The sequence below is a fragment of the Parasteatoda tepidariorum genome, chromosome 8 (assembly GCF_043381705.1).
Source record: "Parasteatoda tepidariorum isolate YZ-2023 chromosome 8, CAS_Ptep_4.0, whole genome shotgun sequence".
NCBI classification, from domain to species: domain Eukaryota; kingdom Metazoa; phylum Arthropoda; class Arachnida; order Araneae; family Theridiidae; genus Parasteatoda; species Parasteatoda tepidariorum.
This window is the reverse complement of record NC_092211.1, coordinates 71,575,203-71,595,055: the sequence shown is the minus strand read 5'-3', so window position 1 is coordinate 71,595,055 and position 19,853 is coordinate 71,575,203. Positions and strand designations below refer to the sequence as shown.

Sequence of the window (19,853 nt, the reverse complement as noted above, 5' to 3'; positions counted from 1 at the left end):
ATGTTCTGAAATATTTTGGAAAATAGGGAAAGTGGATGTCAGAGAAAAGTTCGCTAAATAGAAATTTCATTTTGTTGTTTGGAAGTTATTTTACGAAGAAATTGGCAAAATGTTCTTGGTTCCTGAAAAAAAAACGCAAAATAGAAAAATTTGACAAAATGGAAGTTAATTAAATAGAAGTTCGACTGTATATACATTACGAAAAAAAGTTTTTATGATTTTCGACGAATCATTCAACTACGAACAACAAAGAAAATAATAATCAAAAAGAATAAAGAACTATTTAGGTATTTTTTTTAGTAATACATAGATTGTTTTACTGTGATAAAATTATGCACATTACTAGAAAATATCGTTATGATTTTTAACGAATCATTCAACTACGAATAGCAAAGAAAATAATATTCAAAAATTAATGAACTATTCAGGTATTTTTTTGTGCAATAGATTGTTTTATTATGATAAAATTATACACTTTACGAGAAAAAATCGTTATGATTTTTAACGAATTATTTAACTAAGGATAACAAAAAAATACATTGAATTATTAGCTAGATATTCGAATCAACTCCATTTCTATTTACCATATTTACTTGTATTTGTTAAGCATATTTTATTGCACGTAAACCATATTTATCCTTATATTTTCGAAGGTTTGAAAAATCTGTGAAACCTTATCAACCAAACACTTACTTCAAAAATTTACTTCAAAATACAGTGAAAATAATAATTTTTTTTCAAAAAAAAAAAAACCAAAAAAAAAACCAAGCCAAATTGAATAATTTTAAAATACAANTTACGAGAAAAAATCGTTATGATTTTTAACGAATTATTTAACTAAGGATAACAAAAAAATACATTGAATTATTAGCTAGATATTCGAATCAACTCCATTTCTATTTACCATATTTACTTGTATTTGTTAAGCATATTTTATTGCACGTAAATCATATTTATCCTTATATTTTCGAAGATTTGAAAAATCTGTGAAACCTTATCAACCAAACACTTACTTCAAAATACAGTGAAAATAATTATTTTTTTTCAACAAAAAAAAAACCAAAAAAAAACCCAAGCCAAATTGAATAATTTTAAAATACAATCATGAAAAATTAATAACATATTCGTAAACACTTTCAAGAAGAATGCAATAACCTCATAAAGATAAAAGAACGGTTCAGACGTGAAAATTTGCAAACTTTCTTTGAGTAATTCACCACTTTATAACGAGAAAAGTATATACTTAACGAGAAAACATCTTCATAATTTTGAAGAGTCATTCATATAAAGAATAAAAAAAATTACCTTGAATTGTGAGCTGAATATTCTTTGAATCATCTCCATATTGATTAGCTGCAGTGCAAGAGAACAAAGCTGAATCTTTCTTTTCCACTTTTTCAATGACTAATTCCGATCGGGCTCCAGAGACACTCTCATGAGTTTTCTGTGAATATCTAGGAATATTTAAAAACTAATCTCATTCAAATCATCTCTCTACCTGGTAATTTAGATATTTTTTTTATCTTCTTTCACCATCTGGATATACATTTATACTCATGAATATTCTATTCTTTTGAAATCTATTTAGCTTGCAATCCAAATAGATAAATCGTTAGCGAAGCTTTTACAATGATTATTTTTCGCTTTAAATGAGCTTCCAAAAAAGAAAATCCAAAGAATTTCTGCAGAAATGATTAAATACAGTTATTGTATGTGTTTGAGTGAAGATTATTTTATCTTTTTATGGATTTGAAAATTATCTCTTCTCGAATTCCATTTGTATTATGCGTGATTTGGAAACATGTTAAATATAACTCAAAGTTTATGCAATTAACGGATGGAAAATCTTATTCATAATAAAGCTGTTATTTTTTTCTGAATGAAAATACTTATCTAATAAAAATGTTTAAAGCGAAATATTTTTTTCTTATATTATCAACAAAACATTTTATATGTGGAATATACAAACTAAATTATCCCGATATTATAACTAGCATTTATAGAACAATTTATTGATAATTTAATTTATTTAAGAATATAGTTACTTAGCACTATTATCAAGACATTTTGTAAAAGGTACTACTTTTGTAAATTACAAATTAAGCTCCTAAAATTTGTGAATCTAAAAAAAAAGCGTTAATCGAAGTAATATCAGCCAGGGTTATTTTAGGTTCGTTAAAGGGTTAGATTAATGTTCGAAACTTTTATATGTAGAATATACGAACCAAAATATATCAACAATAAGTCCACCACTGTACAATTTATAGATAATTTAATTTATTTAGCAATATAGTTACTTAGCACTATTATCAAAACATTTTGTAAAAGGTCCTACTTTTATAAATTAAGCTCCTAAAATTTGCGAATCTGAAAAAAAAAGTGTTAATCGAAGTCAGGGTTATTTTAGGTTTGCGAAAGTGTCAGATTAATGGCCGAAACTTTTATATGTAGAATATACGAACCAAAATATGTCAACAATAAGTCCACCACTGTACAATTTATAGATAATTTAATTTATTTAGCAATATAGTTACTTAACACTATTATCCAGACATTTTGTAAAAGGTCCTATTTTTATAAATTAAGCTCCTAAAATTTGTGAATCTGAAAAAAAAGTGTTAATCGAAAATAATCGAAAGTGTTAAAAAGTGCTGATCAGTTAGGGTTATTTTTGGTTTGCGAAAGTGTTAGATTAATGGCCGAAACTTTTATATGTAGAATATACAAACCAAAATATATCAACAATAAGCCTACCACAGTACAATTTATAGATAATTTGCGTCATGTCATTACAGCACCTTTACACTTCAGTTGAGGTGCTTTTTAAAAAGTGCTATTATTGTAAATTGGTGAAAAATATACACATAAATTTGGTAAATCAAAAATAAGCCTTAAATAAGGTTATTTCAATCAGCCTCTTGTTTAAGAGAAAGTATAAAAACAACGTCCAACGTCTTATTTTTGTAATTTTGATAATTTGTGATGTGTGAAACAAAGAGGAGACGAAATGTGACAATGAGAAAAATCAAATCCAAAATTTTATTAAGCAGCCAAACTGGTTTTAGTGTCTCTGAACCAGCATTTCACATTAGTCTTCCTCATCTTCGTTTTAGCATTATTTTGCGTCCTCTGATATGTATACTTGTTTTACTTTTTTGTACTTGCATACTTGTTTACATTTTTTTAAACTTCATTTTTCATCAAAGAATTAAAATTGTAAATAAAGGGTTTATTATAGAAACCTTTTCCGATAACAGCTTGTTGAATTTAATCATTACAGGAGTAGGTGACGAAATATTTTTCCTTCATATCTTTAGAAATATTTTGTATTTTGGTTTAAAATAACAAAAAAAAACGTAAAACTTTAGGAAAGAAGGATAATTTTGTTTCGAAATCAATCTCAGTAACAGAAAATAGAAATCTTTTGGAAAGGTATAAGCTATTGTGTAGCACATAAGGTAGTTATGCAACGTTTTGTGTTACCTCAGTTATATTTAACATATTTCATTATTGGTTATCATAGCGATTTCAATCAATTCTGATTTTCTGATTAGACTACAAAGTAATTAATGGGAGTTTATTTATTGGTTATTTACAATAATTAAATAATTGATGCAACTAATTAGTATTTATACAAAAATATAATCTGTTTCTAAAGAGATGATATCACATCATTCTAGGTTTAGTATTTTACAAACGTCTAACTTTCACATTTTATTTTGACCAGCATACTCTAATTACATATGATATAAATCCAGGAAAGATTGATTTAAAATTATTTAAATGTAGATCTGCAGTATTTATAAGATATTTATTTTTAACTCTTGTGCTCTAAAACCTATATTTTAACATAACTTTATTTTAAAAATATATTATGCGCTACTCTTTAATGCACTAAAGTAATTCGAAATCATTTTATTTTTAGTTCTTTGGCTTCAAAACTTATTTTTTAGGATAACTATTTGAAAAATATATAATATGCGGTACTTTAATACTTTAAAGTGATTTCCAATTATTTTATCTTTAATTCTTGTCATCTGAAACTTACATTTTAGCGTAACTTTATTACGGAAATATGTAATATGCGATAATTCAATACGCTAAAGTAATTTTCAACCAATTTATTTTTAATTCTTTTGCTCTTAAACATATTTCATGATAATTTTACTTGAAATGTATGCAATATACGATGCCTTAATGCGCTTGAGTAAAATCTAAATCTCAATATATTTTTTTTAAATTCATGTTCTCTAAAACTTAGATTTTAAATTAACTTAATTTAAAAAAATATATAATATACGATATTTTAATAAGCCAGAGTAACTCTCATTCCCTTTATTTTCATTCGTGAGATTTGAAACTTATATTTTAGGATAACTTTATCTGAAAAATATATCATATGTGATATTTTAATACGCTAGAGTAATTCTCAATTTGTCTTAGACAAATAACTGGCACAATATTGTTTTCAAAAGCAAATTCAGCTTTCCCAAAGCAGAAAAATAGCTTTATATCATTTTTCGAACTTGGTTGTCAACTCTTGTTGTCATAAAAGAAAAATACTCCATCGATTAGACCATTAGTGAAAGCAACCATCCAGCATTTCATTTTTTCTTCAAAATATATAACAAGGAAACACACTTATTTTTGCTTTATCTAAGAGCAATAAAACTGTGTTTGGTCCAGACCGTCAAAAAGAAACTTATCAATTGAGAAAATATTTTCCTTATTACTGCTTATTTTTATCAAGATAAATTCCTAAATAAATTCTATATTAACTAGTTCTAACTATATTTTATTTAAGCAAAAGTTAATAAATTTTTTATATTTAAAATAAAATCATTTCACGCATGAAAGTAACTCAAAATAAATAAAAAAACATTTTGTCTCCAAACTTTACCTATCAAGCCCAGGGTTCAATACGTGATAGATGCCTATCATTTATAACTTCGTTATTTATTCCTGACCTAATTTACTCAATTCTTAAAAATTGTTTAACGTCTGAAAATAATTTAGATTTAAGATGCATTTCTTCCCCAAATCATATCCATCTAGATCAGTTTCAGTACGTGATAGATGATTATCATCCATTACCTCATCATTTGTTCCTTAACACCCAACCTAATTTACTTAATATATTCTTCAAAACTGTATGATGTAGGAAAATAATTTAGATTTCAGATACATTTCTCTCCCAAATCATATCCATCAAGCTCACGTTCAGTACGTGATAGATGATTATCATTCATTACTTCATTATTTATTCCTTTTTGCCTAACCTAATTTACGTAATTTATTCCTAAAAATTGTTTATCGTTTGAAAATAATTTAGATTCAAGAAAAAATTCCCCTCCAAAAGCTATGATAGAATATGATGGACGACTATCTTCTATTACTTCATTATTTAATCCTTATAAGCTTGTTTTATCTAATGATTAAATTAATCAAATGGGTAATCATTGTGATTAAGACAGTATTTGCAGTTCGTTCAAAAAGTTAAAAAAAGATTTTAAAACTGAGTTCAAGAAAAACAGAATGAGAGAAAAAAGTGCACTTTTCTGTGTTCTGCCACGGAAACAAGTTTATTTATTTTTACAGGCCATTCGCTTGCCTGTTTTTATTGCGTGCCTTTAAAATGTGTCAAGTCATCTAGTTAAAATGCACATTTAGGGGCAACAGGTGCAAGTACAATAAAAATAATCGTGACAAATTCGTTATTTTATTATTATTCAAAACTTATACAAGAAACGCTTATTTTCATCTAAAGGACTTTCTTTATGTTACTAGCTCTTTATGTTACTTTATGTCTTTATGTTACCTCTGGTAGCCCGATGATAGAAGGACAGAAAGATAGTTTTTTTTCCATATACTATAACCCTCGTTGAACAGCAGACCTAATATTTAAGTTTACGACTGCTAATGTTCAACTACGTAGACTTGTAATTTTGAACCCGATACAGAAGACAAGGAAACTTCTAGATAAAGTATTGGGAGAAAATTTCTTTTGTGAAAGGATTATGGAGAGGGAGACCACGAGAACCTCCAACGGCTAGCCTGATGTCAAAGGGATTTTTTTCCCCCTTCCGGACGCGGATACGTACATAGGTTAGTAAAACCTTTACCCGTATAATACGCGTCTGGCAACTACTTCCAGCCAACCTCAATCAATTATTCAAACATTCTAAAGAAAGGAGGTTAAAATTTTGTTTACAAATATACAGAAATATTAATTTGTGTACAAATAGACAGAAATATTAATTTGTGTACAAATAGACAGAAATATTAACTTGTGTACAAATAGACAGAAATATTAATTATAGTTTAAAGAAGAATTTTTATATATATATATATATATGACAAATAGAAAGTGACAATAAATGAATTTTGAAAAGTAAATTAATATAAAGGAAAAAAAAGGACATATATATATATATATATATATATATATATATATATATATATATATATATATATATATATATATATATATATATATATATATATATATATATATATATATATATATATATATATATATATATATATATATATATATATATATATATATATATATATATATATATATATATATATATATATATATATATATATATATATATATATATATATATATATATATATATATATATATATATATATATATATATATATATATATATATATATATATATATATATATATATATATATATATATATATATATATATATATATATATATATATATATATATATATATATATATATATATATATATATATATATATATATATATATATATATATATATATATATATATATATATATATATATATATATATATATATATATATATATATATATATATATATATATATATATATATATATATATATATATATATATATATATATATATATATATATATATATATATATATATATANTTTTATATTTAAAATTTTAGAATATTATCATTATCAGAAAGAAAATTCATTACTAATAATAATTTGGTTTTAAGTGTATTGTTAGTTATGAATTGTTTTTGCCAAGTTGGTAGATTACTGATATTCGATGCACGAGTATGCCATGAAGCTGTATAGATGTATTCCGTAAGATAGTGTTCTGGAGTGCCCGCACGTGCAGTGATCATTATCTGAGATGTTTAGATATTTAAAATAACATGGAAAAGGACCATGCCCAGTTAGAAACCAAATTTCTTGTTTTGATGGCATCGTCTTGAAATAATCTACTTTATTAATAATTTTATATATTCTTCTTCCCTTATCTGAATTGTTCCAATAATTTTGCCGAATTTGTGATAAAGAGTTCTGAAGTTGATTCTTAAGATGTGAGATCGGGAAGGGATATGAGTAATTTTGTTGTTTAGTTGTCGACAATTTAGCTAGGGCATCTGCATTTTCATTACCTGTTCTGTCATCATGTGCTTTAATCCATGAGATAAATATATTTGTATTAAGGAGTAATTTTTGTATTTTAGCCGAGAGTGAATTTTTCGTGCCTGGGTTGATTATAGAGTATAATACTGCTTTAGAATCCGACCAGATTGTATATTTTTTAGATGCCTTAAATGAAGTCTGTGATTTGATGAGTCTAATGCATTCTAAAATAGCAAATTGTTCAGCTTGAAAAACTGAGTTGTTATTATTAATTGTGTAATGATTAGAATGATTTATGTTGAAGAATGTCAAAGGGACTCTAACCCATGATCCGTCTACCACTGTGAATATTTCACGTCAGCACTGTGGTCGGTGCAAGCTGGACGCGGAATTCGTATCGCCCAGCCATCGCTGGGATTCGAACCCGGTTCACCTCTTTGAAAGGCAAACGCTTTATCCCCTTAATCATCGCGGATCAGGGAGATAGTATAGTATCATATATTTGTCGAGAAAAAAATCTATTTTATCATAATTTATGTTGTTGCAATTTTCCCCAGTTCAAACAAAGTTTCAACCGGTTAAAAAAAAAATAATGTCATTTTTTTTAAAAATTTAACTGTGTAAGGTATCTTTTTTCCTAAAAAAGTGCTAACTAAATTCATTTCCCAATAATTATTATTTTTATAAATTTTTCTAGAATTTTTAAAGAATCCTGCAGTGAGTTTTCACACTTTCAACCTTTTTCATAGATATTGTTCTCAGAAATGGCATTCTTATAAAAGAAAGAAATATTAATCTAAAATCCCAGATAGTCTGTAAGGCTCTTAAAGCCTTATCGCAACTTATTTTACGAGATAGAATGCGTTTATATAAAGGTATATATATATAACTTAATATTGGGTCAAAATAACAAAATATGACTTACCGTATCTCTGTTTCCGTGTCAATGGCCGCTCCATTTTTTCTCCATGAAAAACTAATGGGTTTATCACCCACTACTTCACAATCCATTAATGCCTTATCACCTCGTCTTACCGTCATCATTGCATATTTTGTATGAAAACGTGGAACACCTAAAAGGATAAGACAAACAGCGAATTTGTCTTTATAAATTTTCAAATAAATATCGCTGATTTGTTTAAATTAATTATTCGCTGAAATATTTTCAATTAAGAGAGAAAATAAATAACGTATATTTTGCTTTACTAAACAAAATGCAAAAATTTTAAAATTTTCTTTAAATTTATTATGCGTTTTAAACTTTTTTGAATTATTTTTAAATGGAGAAGAAATTCCAAATTTTCTTTGAATAAATACGTGGGATATTACATTCATTTTTTATTACTTTTTAATGAATTGTTTGTCCATGCCATATCTTCTGTTGGAATGATTTTCAATTTTTTAATGAAAAATTAAAAAAAAAACATCAAATGAAGAACAAATTGGAAGAATTTTCGTTATTTAGAATGAGGGTTAACAAAAAATACAGTTTAGTTAATCAAAAAAAAAAACAAAAAAACAATTGAAGCAGGAAAAAGCAATAAAAATAAAAGATCTGTGTGTTAACAAGACATCACTTCATCAGGGGAAGCACTGCCTGCTAACACACAGGAGCCCTTCTGTTGTCAGAAGAAAGACCGAAACTGACAGTGCCCCCGAAGCCCCATAATAGATAGACAAATAAGAGAAAATCATTATAAGAATTGAAAAGTACAAAAAAAAATGAACTAGCAAACACAACTTAAAAGTACACTTTATAAGACTTAAAAATGATACGCTCATTTATAAATAAAAATTTTTACAGTTAGAATAACCAAATCAAAATAAAATATAAATGATAATGTTTTTCTCATATTTGTCTATCCATTATGGGGCCTCAGGGCACTGTCAGTTTTAGTTTTTCCACTGACAACAGAAAGGCTCCTGTGTGTTGGCTGGCAGTGTGTCCCCTGATGAAGTGATGTATTGACAACACACATATCTTTTATTTTTCTTGCTTTTTCTTGCTTTAGTTGTTTTTTGTTTTGAATAACTAAGTTAAAATAAAGCAAATTTGGTTTTAGCTGCCTTAGGTGCGTTTCCATTTTGATTTAATGTTTTAATTGTTAATTTACCTTTTTGTCCTTTTCTTTATTTGTAAATTAAATTCATTTTCTGACAAAAAATACAATGTCCTCTGCAGGCGTCCTTCTCTAACATAGAGCTAGCAAAGTGAGCTCGAAATTTCTTTAAATTTTAAAATTTAAAAATTCATTATCTTTTATCATAGTTATCCTTCGTGATAAAATAGAAGTCAACTAAAAACAAAGTTTAGTGTAAGAAATAGTTAAATTTATTAAACACCTTCATCAGTAAGGTAAAATGATGGCAAAACAAAGGCGTTATAATTCATCGGAAGTTACGTTAGATTAGTGGAATAAATTTGCTGAAGAGTAACACTGCTAAATTAACAGTAAAAGGTCAGAAAAAAATTTATATCCGAAGACACGAAAAATATGGTGCAGCACTAAAATCATCATCATCATATATATATATATATATATATAGTATTAGATGTAAAATTCAAAATGTAACCATTGCTTTAATAATGTTTTTTTTTTTAATGAATTTCGGAACTCCTGATTTTCAATGTAGTTGACGATATCTTAGAGCTCGTTTATCTTGACCAATACGCGCCTGTTGACAATTTAACCATTTTATAACTGCCGCAGTTGCAGTCAATGAGCAAACTTGATAATGTAAAAGCTTCATTTCCTTCAAAAATTCGAGGTGGGAAAATGTACATGATTTAAGTGTTCAAAAACACAATCTCATCATATTTTGTTTTCCTTATTTAAGCTAGCGAGTATTAAGGTTACGAATCTATTTTTAAACACTTTAAATATATGTCTTAAATATATGTCATTTTCTTTTTCTTTTCTTTTTTTTCAAATTTGAAACAAATAAAGTTTTTATGTTATCAAGCACATTTTTCCTCTTCAGTTTCATGGGATTATTCAGCAAATTGGTTATTTGAGTTTAAAGAATGCAACTTAGTTTTTTAAAAAAAATAACTTGGAATTCGTATTGTTTCTCATCCAATTCATAAATGTATTCCATGTACTGAACTGGATTTCCGGTAAAGTTACCACACCATCGAAATAAATATATTAAATAAGTACTGATTTTATTGCTGCACAATATTTTTCCACTATTTTGAAGTCACTATTTTTTTTTAATTATTGACTTTTATCTTAATATTATTATTCTTTAACTGAATATTTCCTGTGTAACGTAACCTTAGTGGAATTATATTATTTCTGTTTTTATTTCCCAACCCTTGCGTCCTACTAATATACTGTGTCCAAAATGTGCTTAGGTTTTCAATTAATTTTTATTGTCTGCTATTTTAAACATTGTTTTTAGTAAATTTCAATCATTCCGTTGCCGCAAAGCATTTTTTAGTGAAAAGTCAAGTTCACAGTTTCCACACTACGTTATAGTTCATTGTTTACAAATTTATTAATAATATCAATCCCTTAACTACATTTCGAATTATTGTTTAGGAAAAAATTATCACAGAATAGATTAAGATAATAACAATAAATAATATTTGATTCAGTGTTTTTTTTAATTTTAAGGGACATTTTTATTGGATCCAGTCAGAATAAGTTGCCCCTATCAAATTGTCGATATTCCAATGTATATTTTATGTGAATTTTCAATTCTGTGCAAAAAATACAATAAAAAATACAGTCGTTATAATAATATTTTTCGTTACAAATGTGAGTTTCTCCTTGAAACAATTTAATTTAACACTAAATTGTTTGTAATAAAAATAGTAAAGGAGATAATATTCATTCTCATCCGTGTTTAAAAGTTTAAAAAAATTAAACTATTTCAACTCTACACAAGTGCGGAAATGTTTCCAACCGTTTCAACGGTTTGCAGCACACTCAACTAGCTTCATGTTAAGGAATTCGACCGATAAAAACTTGGCAAAAGTAAAAGATATATTAAATAAAGTTGTCTTAGACAGTATCCAACTTATACTAGATTCTATTATAAAGTATTAATATAACAGTCACTGAAAATATGATATATAGGTATTATTAGTTTGCAATGTAAAGAAATTTTATATTTTCAGCCATTAGGTGTATCTATTTTATTGCTAGTTAGTAAATCCAGAACATTCTTTCTTTGTAACGTTTAACTATACATTCGAAATAGTATTCATTACGAAGCTAATATCGAACTTCTTCATGATTTATCGTCTGATTGAAGAAGATGTCAGAATCTGTTGATTAAGCTTTTCATTTATTTCTAAGGCAATAATCTATTTTGCCGATATCCAGCATTTTTATAAGTTAATATTACGCTTTGAAGGAAAATTTTAGAAAATTTGTAAGACTGTCGCATATCCAAATATGCAGGAATTTTAAGCATCTTGATACCTGATTAAGAAAAAGAATAGTGCGTGGAGTCTCTTCGCGCGGAAGAAGTTAAACTTCGCAACCTGCGACGTTAATTGTATAAGAATCAGCAGTCGTAGAAGGATCGCTATTTTTATTCAACGACTCTTTTTCCTGCTCCGCTCGCTTCCGTGCTCTGTAATCACGGTAATATTGTGAATTTTTCCCTCGATGACCTCTTGAACCAGTGGAAGTGCTTGTGGTTGCCTCATCGTCTCGCCCTGGAAAATGTATTTGTATTAATAATGTATGTGAATGCGTCATAATGTAATTTCAGAAGAGAAAACCTAACAATCAATTGATATTCACAAGAGACGTACCTTGACATAACCTTAAATCCGTCGCATTGTCCGTGGGATTGTTTTCACTCATTTTTTACAATTGTTATCCACTAAATTTGAAAATAAAAAATACTACCCTATTAAATTATATGTGTATCAAAACAAACTAAAAAAATATTTATAGAAAAAATATACTTTTATGACTTTTATTATTTTTATGCTAGTGAGAACCAAAACAATTTGGAAATGAATAAGGGAAAACTGGATCCTACCACGTGATTTCCCGGTCAATAAAAATGTAGCGTTAAACGTTTAACGCAACCTTGTTGGAAGTCGCATAAGAAGTATAACTTCAAAAATCAAAACAAAAATATATTTGTGTTGTGAACATTCAGAATTTCTCATTTCAATTTCAACTTTTAAAGCTACGTTAATCAGTCAATTCAAAATCGATTTGAGAATACTCATGTTTCCTTGTAATTTCGAACGCCAACCAGTAGAAAAGAGGTATTCTGTTGTACCCGTAAAATTAGTACATCAATATTCACATTTTTAACATATATTTTGACATAAAATGAAGAAAAAAACAAGTTTTATGAAGTATTTCAATCGATTAAAACCGGAATATAGGCTTATTAATGTTTCCTTAAGAATTATGATTTATTTTGATGATATAACAAGTTTTAAAAAAAGTAATAAAGGAAAAAAAGGGCGAAATTAAGAGTACTTACTGTGAACAGATAGATATACTACAGCGGTAATTCCAGATCCGACACCATTACTTGCCTCACACATATAATACCCGGAATCCAATATCTCAACATTTTGAAAATTTAGGGATCCATTCATCAAGATATGGACATGAGATCGGCTAACAATTGTTTTGAATTGCTGTGAAGACTCACCTGTAACACATATTATTCAGTTTTATCACAAACTATTTAATTTTGAAACAATGTATCATACATTGTGAATTGATATTTTTAACTTTCCGACGATCAACAACATCAAATGCATCAATCTACTGATACTAGCTTTGGTTATAGTTTTTATTTTTATAACAAGTATTGAATATCGAACCATATTTTGAGCTTACTTCGTATTCTGGTACTTTTGAACCCAACTAAGAAGAAAAGAGAACTGAATGAAGCATCAAGACTAACCCATCCTCGCGGAGAATTTTTTGATGAAGCTAACCAGCACTTGCGTTACACAAAGAGGAAAATCGCGAAAACTTTCCAACAATGCTGTAAGAGGACTTTAACCCATGAACCAACAACAACTAAGGATATTTTACGTCAGCACTGTAGTTGGTGCAAGCTTGGGGCAGAATTCGCATCTGCCAGTCATCGTAGGGATACGAACCCTTGGGATTAGTAGCAGACGGACGCTCTATTATCTTAGCCACCGCGGTTTTTTGTTTATAGTTTTCAAATGACTGACGTTGAACAGACGGCCAAATTTTGGATTTATCAATGCTGTGATTCTGACTAAATTCTGACTATCAATGGTCAACTCGGCAGTTTTGTCATTCTGAACATAGCACAGAAGATAAGGGAACTCCCGAGTCAAGTATTAGGGCAAACTAACCTTCGTGGAGGACTTGCCTCGCTGGATTAGCTCGATGGTAAGGAGGCTGAAATTCATGTTCGGCTACCATTAAAAATATATAACTTCCGCACTGTGGTCGGTGGGAGAGGGGAGCAGAATTCGTATTATCAGCCATCGCTGGGATTCGAACCCGAGTTCTCTCATTGGGGGGTGAGCCCTCTATTCCAGAAACAGCGACTCTTTGATTATAATTTGAGATTTTGTTTTAGTTTGCTCGTCGATTTGGTAGTTGCGTAGTTAGTCACCAGGTAGCAGAATTGTCACATTTCATCATTGAAAATGATTTGCATTTGCTTAAAGTCTAGAGGAAATCATAATGATTTGTGTTTTTTAAATCTGGTTTGGTATCGATGCTATGTGAAACGAACAATAAAAACTAAGAAGAGATTTCAGCATAACTTATAAATTGAACAGTAATTAAGACTTCAAAGACATACTAAGACAAATAGCAAGTAACACGTAGATTTAATTAGAAACGAAATAAAATGGACTGGTCAATTTATATCATTACTGTAACCAGTTTACAGATATTTCTGTGCACTGTCTCTAGTTCTAGTCAATTAAAGTCTAAATCTTCAGTCACTCTACGTCTGCGCATGCGAGTTTCTACCTGAAGCGTACATCTTTCGTCCAAACGGAAAGAAGTTTCGTCCAAACTATCAGAAGCATGTCAGGCATTTTAATAATGTTATGCCGAAATGGAAAAAAATCATGTCTTTTTGTATTTGATACGTTTTGAACACTTGCAAGTAAAAAATAAGAATTATTATCGGAACTTTGTCCAAAACACTTGCAAATTAGGACAGTTTTTACATTTTTGAAACCATTAATTTTGACAATAAAAGGAAATAAAGTTATAGATATTAAGTACTGATTTAGAAATAATAGGAAGGAATTCTTAATTTTCCATACCATATGCTGTTTACCACAGTCCTTCTTAAGTATAAGTTCTTTCAGCACGTTCAACATATTACCTATGCCCAGTTAAATCAATTGCTTATTATGATTAATTTACTCAATTAAAGTGAGCGCTACATTGGAACTATTGATAACATAAAAAAGCACTAATTTTGAGAATGAAAATTTCATACAATCATTATTTAGGGTTATTTTTTATCAAGTCAAAATTCTTTGCTTTATAAAACACGTAAATATCACTTTTTCTCTGCTTTATCTTTTGTTTTCTGATTTAACTGACACTTATATAATTTTTTCGCTTTAAATCTTCAAAATGTAATCCATAAAATTCAAAAATGTAATATTTTAATTAAACTCTTAAATGGCAAGGAATCCTTGAGTGAATCTACTTTTATGGCAGCAATATTAGTCCTCAAATGAGGCAAGTATTAAAAAAATACAATGCCATTTTTGTCATATATATATTTCCTTCCAAATATCCCTGATCCATTTTTACTGCAGAAGAAGTTTTATTTTAATAACTACTACTCAGAATATTCATTCATTCTTAATATTATGTATTCTATAACAAGAATGAATTAAATAAGAGAAATAATTCTTCTAATGCAAGCTACTTCAGTCAAGTTACTTCAAAAACAGAAAATACCCATCCCTATCTTGATAAATAATTTTTATTCAACTCAGACACCAAATCCGGGAACTTTAAAATGACTAAAAGATAATTTCGAATCTTTATTACCGTTCTCATTATAGCTTTAAGTAATGATTAATTTCGGTCTTTCAACAAATTGTAACTACTTTTAAATTTACTTTCTTACCTTAAATGAAGATAAATGGTTACTTACCAGAAGAAGACATTTTCCATCGTACATGTGGTAATGGAACACCGTCTGCCTGACATTCAATTTTTACTGGTCGACCGGCCACAGCTGTTACATTAGTGGGTTTTATTATCCATCTAGGAGGGACTAAAAATATTCTTAATCATTAAAAGAACGTAAAAGGAGACAGTATTCAATTTAGTTTCGCAAATGTATTCACTTAATGTTTTATTTTTGGAATGTTTTCTTCAACAGCTTTAAAATATTTTCTTCTTAGATCTTAAATCTTCTCTTCTTCGCATTAAGAATGTTTTTAATGGCTTCGAATTCTAAAAGTCATCTAACGTCTAAATATTGCCCCAATTTAAACCTTTAATTTATAATTTATTTTTTGGATACGAGAACAAGTCTGAGATTGTTTTATTTTATTTCTTTACTTGCAAGCTGGTGTTTGTAAGAAGACATTATTTTTGCTGAGTGTAATTATTCTCGATATTACTTTAAACTAAAAAATAAAATCATTATGATGTTTAATCATTTATTATTCTCATGACTAACAACATACAGTTACTAATGTTATATTATGATTTACTTTAATTTGTGTTTGCTGGATTTAAATTCTAATATTTTATGGGATATAGTAACTCTAAACTTACTAGGTTTAGTAGGATTACTATAAACTTTTATTTTGGTTTAATAAACAAATTTTGCCTAGACTAAACAAAACTTTTCCAAGAATTCTCAACGACTTTTTTGATTTGTTACGCTTTCCATATTCTCAAACATTTATCACAATAAAAAAGTTTGAAGTGTATTAACAGACGGTTAAAATTCACAGAGCAATTGAATAAAATCTACAGATGATAATTTCCAAAGTATGTATGTGGCATAAAGCCTAGACTAATCTCGATATTACTATAAATAATTGTGAATATAAACATCAGTTATGTTTAAACCTTTGACGCAGATGGAACACCAGTCCCATTTTTATATATTTTTATGACGTTTAAAACAAAAATATAATTTGTGGTATTTTTTTAATTATAAAGAAACAGTCTAATAGTCACTAAACTACAATCAGTTAGATTATTAGAATCGTATCTGTGCTAAAAATTAAAATCTAAAAAAAAAGTAATCAGAATTTTTTATTCATTAATATTCAAAAATTTATCAATAATCGATTCTGTAAGTTAAAAGAATTTCAATCATGAATAATTGTTTCTTTTAGATCTAAATAAGTGCAAATTCTAAGAATTATTATTTGGAAGATTTTACCTTTAGTGCAGAAAAAGAAATCGGTGTTTCACGCTGTATTTCATAACCATAAATCATTAAAATGCAAAATATAATATTTTTCACTAATTTTGACCTAAATTACTACAAAATAATGAAAAGAGTATGAAAAATAAGTTTAATAAAAATCCTGCACCAAAGGGTTAATCACTTTTCAGAATCATATGGTTATCTATCCATAACTACTAAGGTTATATTAAGTTTTATATTTTAATCAATTTTTACTGGATTTTATTTTTAATATAATTTATAACTTAAGCTTTATAAAGTTAACTAATAGTTTTATTTTGCTTTATAAAAATTATGCTAAATTTTAGTTTTTTTCCTAGTTTTATTTATCTATCTATATTCACTATCATTTATTACAATACATATTTATATTCATGTTAATCGACAGTTAAAACTTACAGATCCATTAAACAAAATCCACAGATCCTAGTTTTAAATGTTTTGTATAAGACATAAAACCGTGATTCTAGTTATTACTTTAAACAAGAGTGATTATAAATGAAGAGTGATTATAAATTAAGAGTGATTATAAATGTCAACAAAACATCATTTATGAGATCAATCGCATGATTATTGATAACTACGACGGATTTATTAGATTTTATCCATTTTCATCGGGTGTTATAACTGCTGAATGATCAATGTCATGAGAAATAAACGAAAGTTAAATTAAATAAACGTATGTATTTAGTTTCAGATTTGATTTAAATACTAATAAAAATGTAAAATAGATTAACCAAAAAACTACATTATCTAAGACGAAGCATGTTCAATCAAAAACTATGTGGTATCATATTGATACCACCTAATGACAAGGTATTTAAAAACGTACCTCTAACGACAAGAACTGCGCTATGCGATGTAGAGGCAACCTCATTTCTGGCCACACATGTGTAATTACCATTATGGTTGTATGTCAAGTTCTTGAATGTTAATGTAGATACAAAATTCTCATCAGCATACGTTAAAACAGCTCCAAGATCATTAGCATCAAATGGTATACCATCTTTAAGCCAAGTAGTAGATATAGGTCCATCTCCCTCTACTATAATGCATGTTACAGCTGTTCTTTTACCTTCGTATAAGTTGTTGTGGAAGGAAAAATTGGCTATTTTTGGAGCATCTAAATTAAAAAAAAAGAAAGTTAATAAATGTATTAGAAAAATGAAGCATGATTAAAAAGTGTCCCAGAAATGTCCCCGATTTAAAAAAAAATCTGTTAAAATAAAACGCTACGATTTGTCATATTTTGCAATGGAAATTCGCTTATATTTTTTCACGCAAAAATAAAATTACTAAAAAATGTTTATTAGTTAGATAGCGCTGCTGATATTAAAGTATTGTTTCTTGCTGAATGCCAGACAATTTCTTTTGAAATATTTGCACGTTTGGCTTTAAATGCCATCTTCAGAAAATCTTACGTTGCTGCTCAAATTAGTGGTTGATTTGAAAATAATCTTTTATTATTTTTTTCGTTTACTAGTTCCATCTACTAGAAAACATTGAAACTATTTTTGGAACTTTGGAGAAAAGTGCCGTGCATTTCTTCCTTAGTTTATGCCTGATTAGGGAGAAATGAAAACGCAACAAAAAAGCGTATATATATATATATATATGTTACGGCCAAAGCCCGAAGTCGGCCAATTCACGATCTGGCCAAGAACGATGTAAATTGGCTGGCTAAAGTCCGAAATTTTCTTGATTTCGGGAATTTACCGGCCAGATCGCGAAGTGACCACGATGTTCCGGCCAATGTCCGATCTTTTCCTGATTTCATTTGAGACAAAGTAAAAAATTAAAATTTTTAAATTTTAATCTGAAAATTTGTTTATTTTATTATATTTTTAAATCAGAAGATTTACATTCTTTAATTAAAAAAGAAAACAAAAGGGGGCAATATTAGCAAATTAACTTTTTAAAAAAACAATTAAATAGACAATTTAGTAATCATTATTAAATTAATGATTATTTAATTGACAATTTAAAAACTTGTCTATTTTTTCTAAATTAGAAGATTTATAAGAATTATTTATATAATTATAGAAGGCCGCCAAAGTAGAATATTCGGTGATCGTTTCAATTATTTCGCACTTTGGCTGGAACATCGTGGCCACTTCGCGATCCGGCCGGCCAAATCCCGAAATCAAGAAAATTTCGGACTTTCACCAAGAAGTCCGGCCAGATTGACCGGACTTCGGACTTTGGCCAAACACACACACATATATATATATATACAATTCAGAGAAAGAGAAATACTTAGTTCATATCACTTTTTCAAGCTTTCTTCAAGTATCTGAATCTAAAAATTAAGATTTTTATTTAAATTGAACTTTTATTTTTTTCTGAAAAAGCAATTCTGTCTTAAAGAAAACCACAAAAAAGCTTGGAAAAGCTTTTGGTTATTTAATGTTTCATAATTTTACTATGCTTCTTGAGAGACTTGAGACATGTCAGGGAATAAATTAGTGATATTCTAGTGAATAAATTAGTGATAAATCCATGATCTTCTTCTTCTTGAAGTGCAAGTACCCAATTCAAAATAAAATTCATACATGACGTTTTTGATACTGGCGTTTTTTCGCTGTTTCATTCCTTCATTAATTTTCTTGCCATGCTAAATTTTATTTCAAAAGTCTTGACAAGGCAAAAAAACAAAAACAAATCCTAAGTTGAGCATTTTGCTTGGATTTTAACATAAACTAAGTTGGTTTTTTGCAATAATTCTATTCAATTTCTGGATCAATTTCCTCAGAAATCTAACTGAAACGAAACTTCTTCGTAACTTTTGAACTACTGATCGGATTTTTACACTTTGAGATGCAATTCTAATTATCCGAGGGTGTCACTGAAATATGCTACAGATGGTATTTTAACTTACGAAGTTGGCCATGGACACGTCATTTCCTGAATGAACATGTTTTCTTTACATGTTGAGTTTTTGAGGGCGAAATTATGAAGATTAACCGCAATTATACAAGCAGCGTTCTATAAGTTTAGACAGGAGAGTTTTTGAAAATTTTGCTACCTCAATGTTAATTTAGCTTTCTTTTTATTTCGTTTTATCACTGGAAC

At 28.0% G+C, this 19,853-nt stretch overlaps 1 protein-coding gene across 2 annotated transcripts in view; it reads right to left on the bottom strand.

The window, feature by feature from the left end:
- LOC107442922 (cell adhesion molecule Dscam1) overlaps nt 1-19,853 on the bottom strand; it is a 171,252-nt gene that overhangs the window by 54,300 nt on the left and 97,099 nt on the right. For both annotated transcript variants that reach the window (XM_043040967.2, XM_043040966.2), the window contains exons 9-13: nt 17,614-17,904; nt 15,504-15,626; nt 12,861-13,034; nt 8,323-8,470; nt 1,306-1,454 (exon numbers count right to left, since the gene is read on the bottom strand). In XM_043040967.2, coding sequence (XP_042896901.1) covers nt 1,306-1,454; nt 8,323-8,470; nt 12,861-13,034; nt 15,504-15,626; nt 17,614-17,904 — 885 coding nt within the window. The remainder of the gene's footprint in view (nt 1-1,305; nt 1,455-8,322; nt 8,471-12,860; nt 13,035-15,503; nt 15,627-17,613; nt 17,905-19,853) is intronic.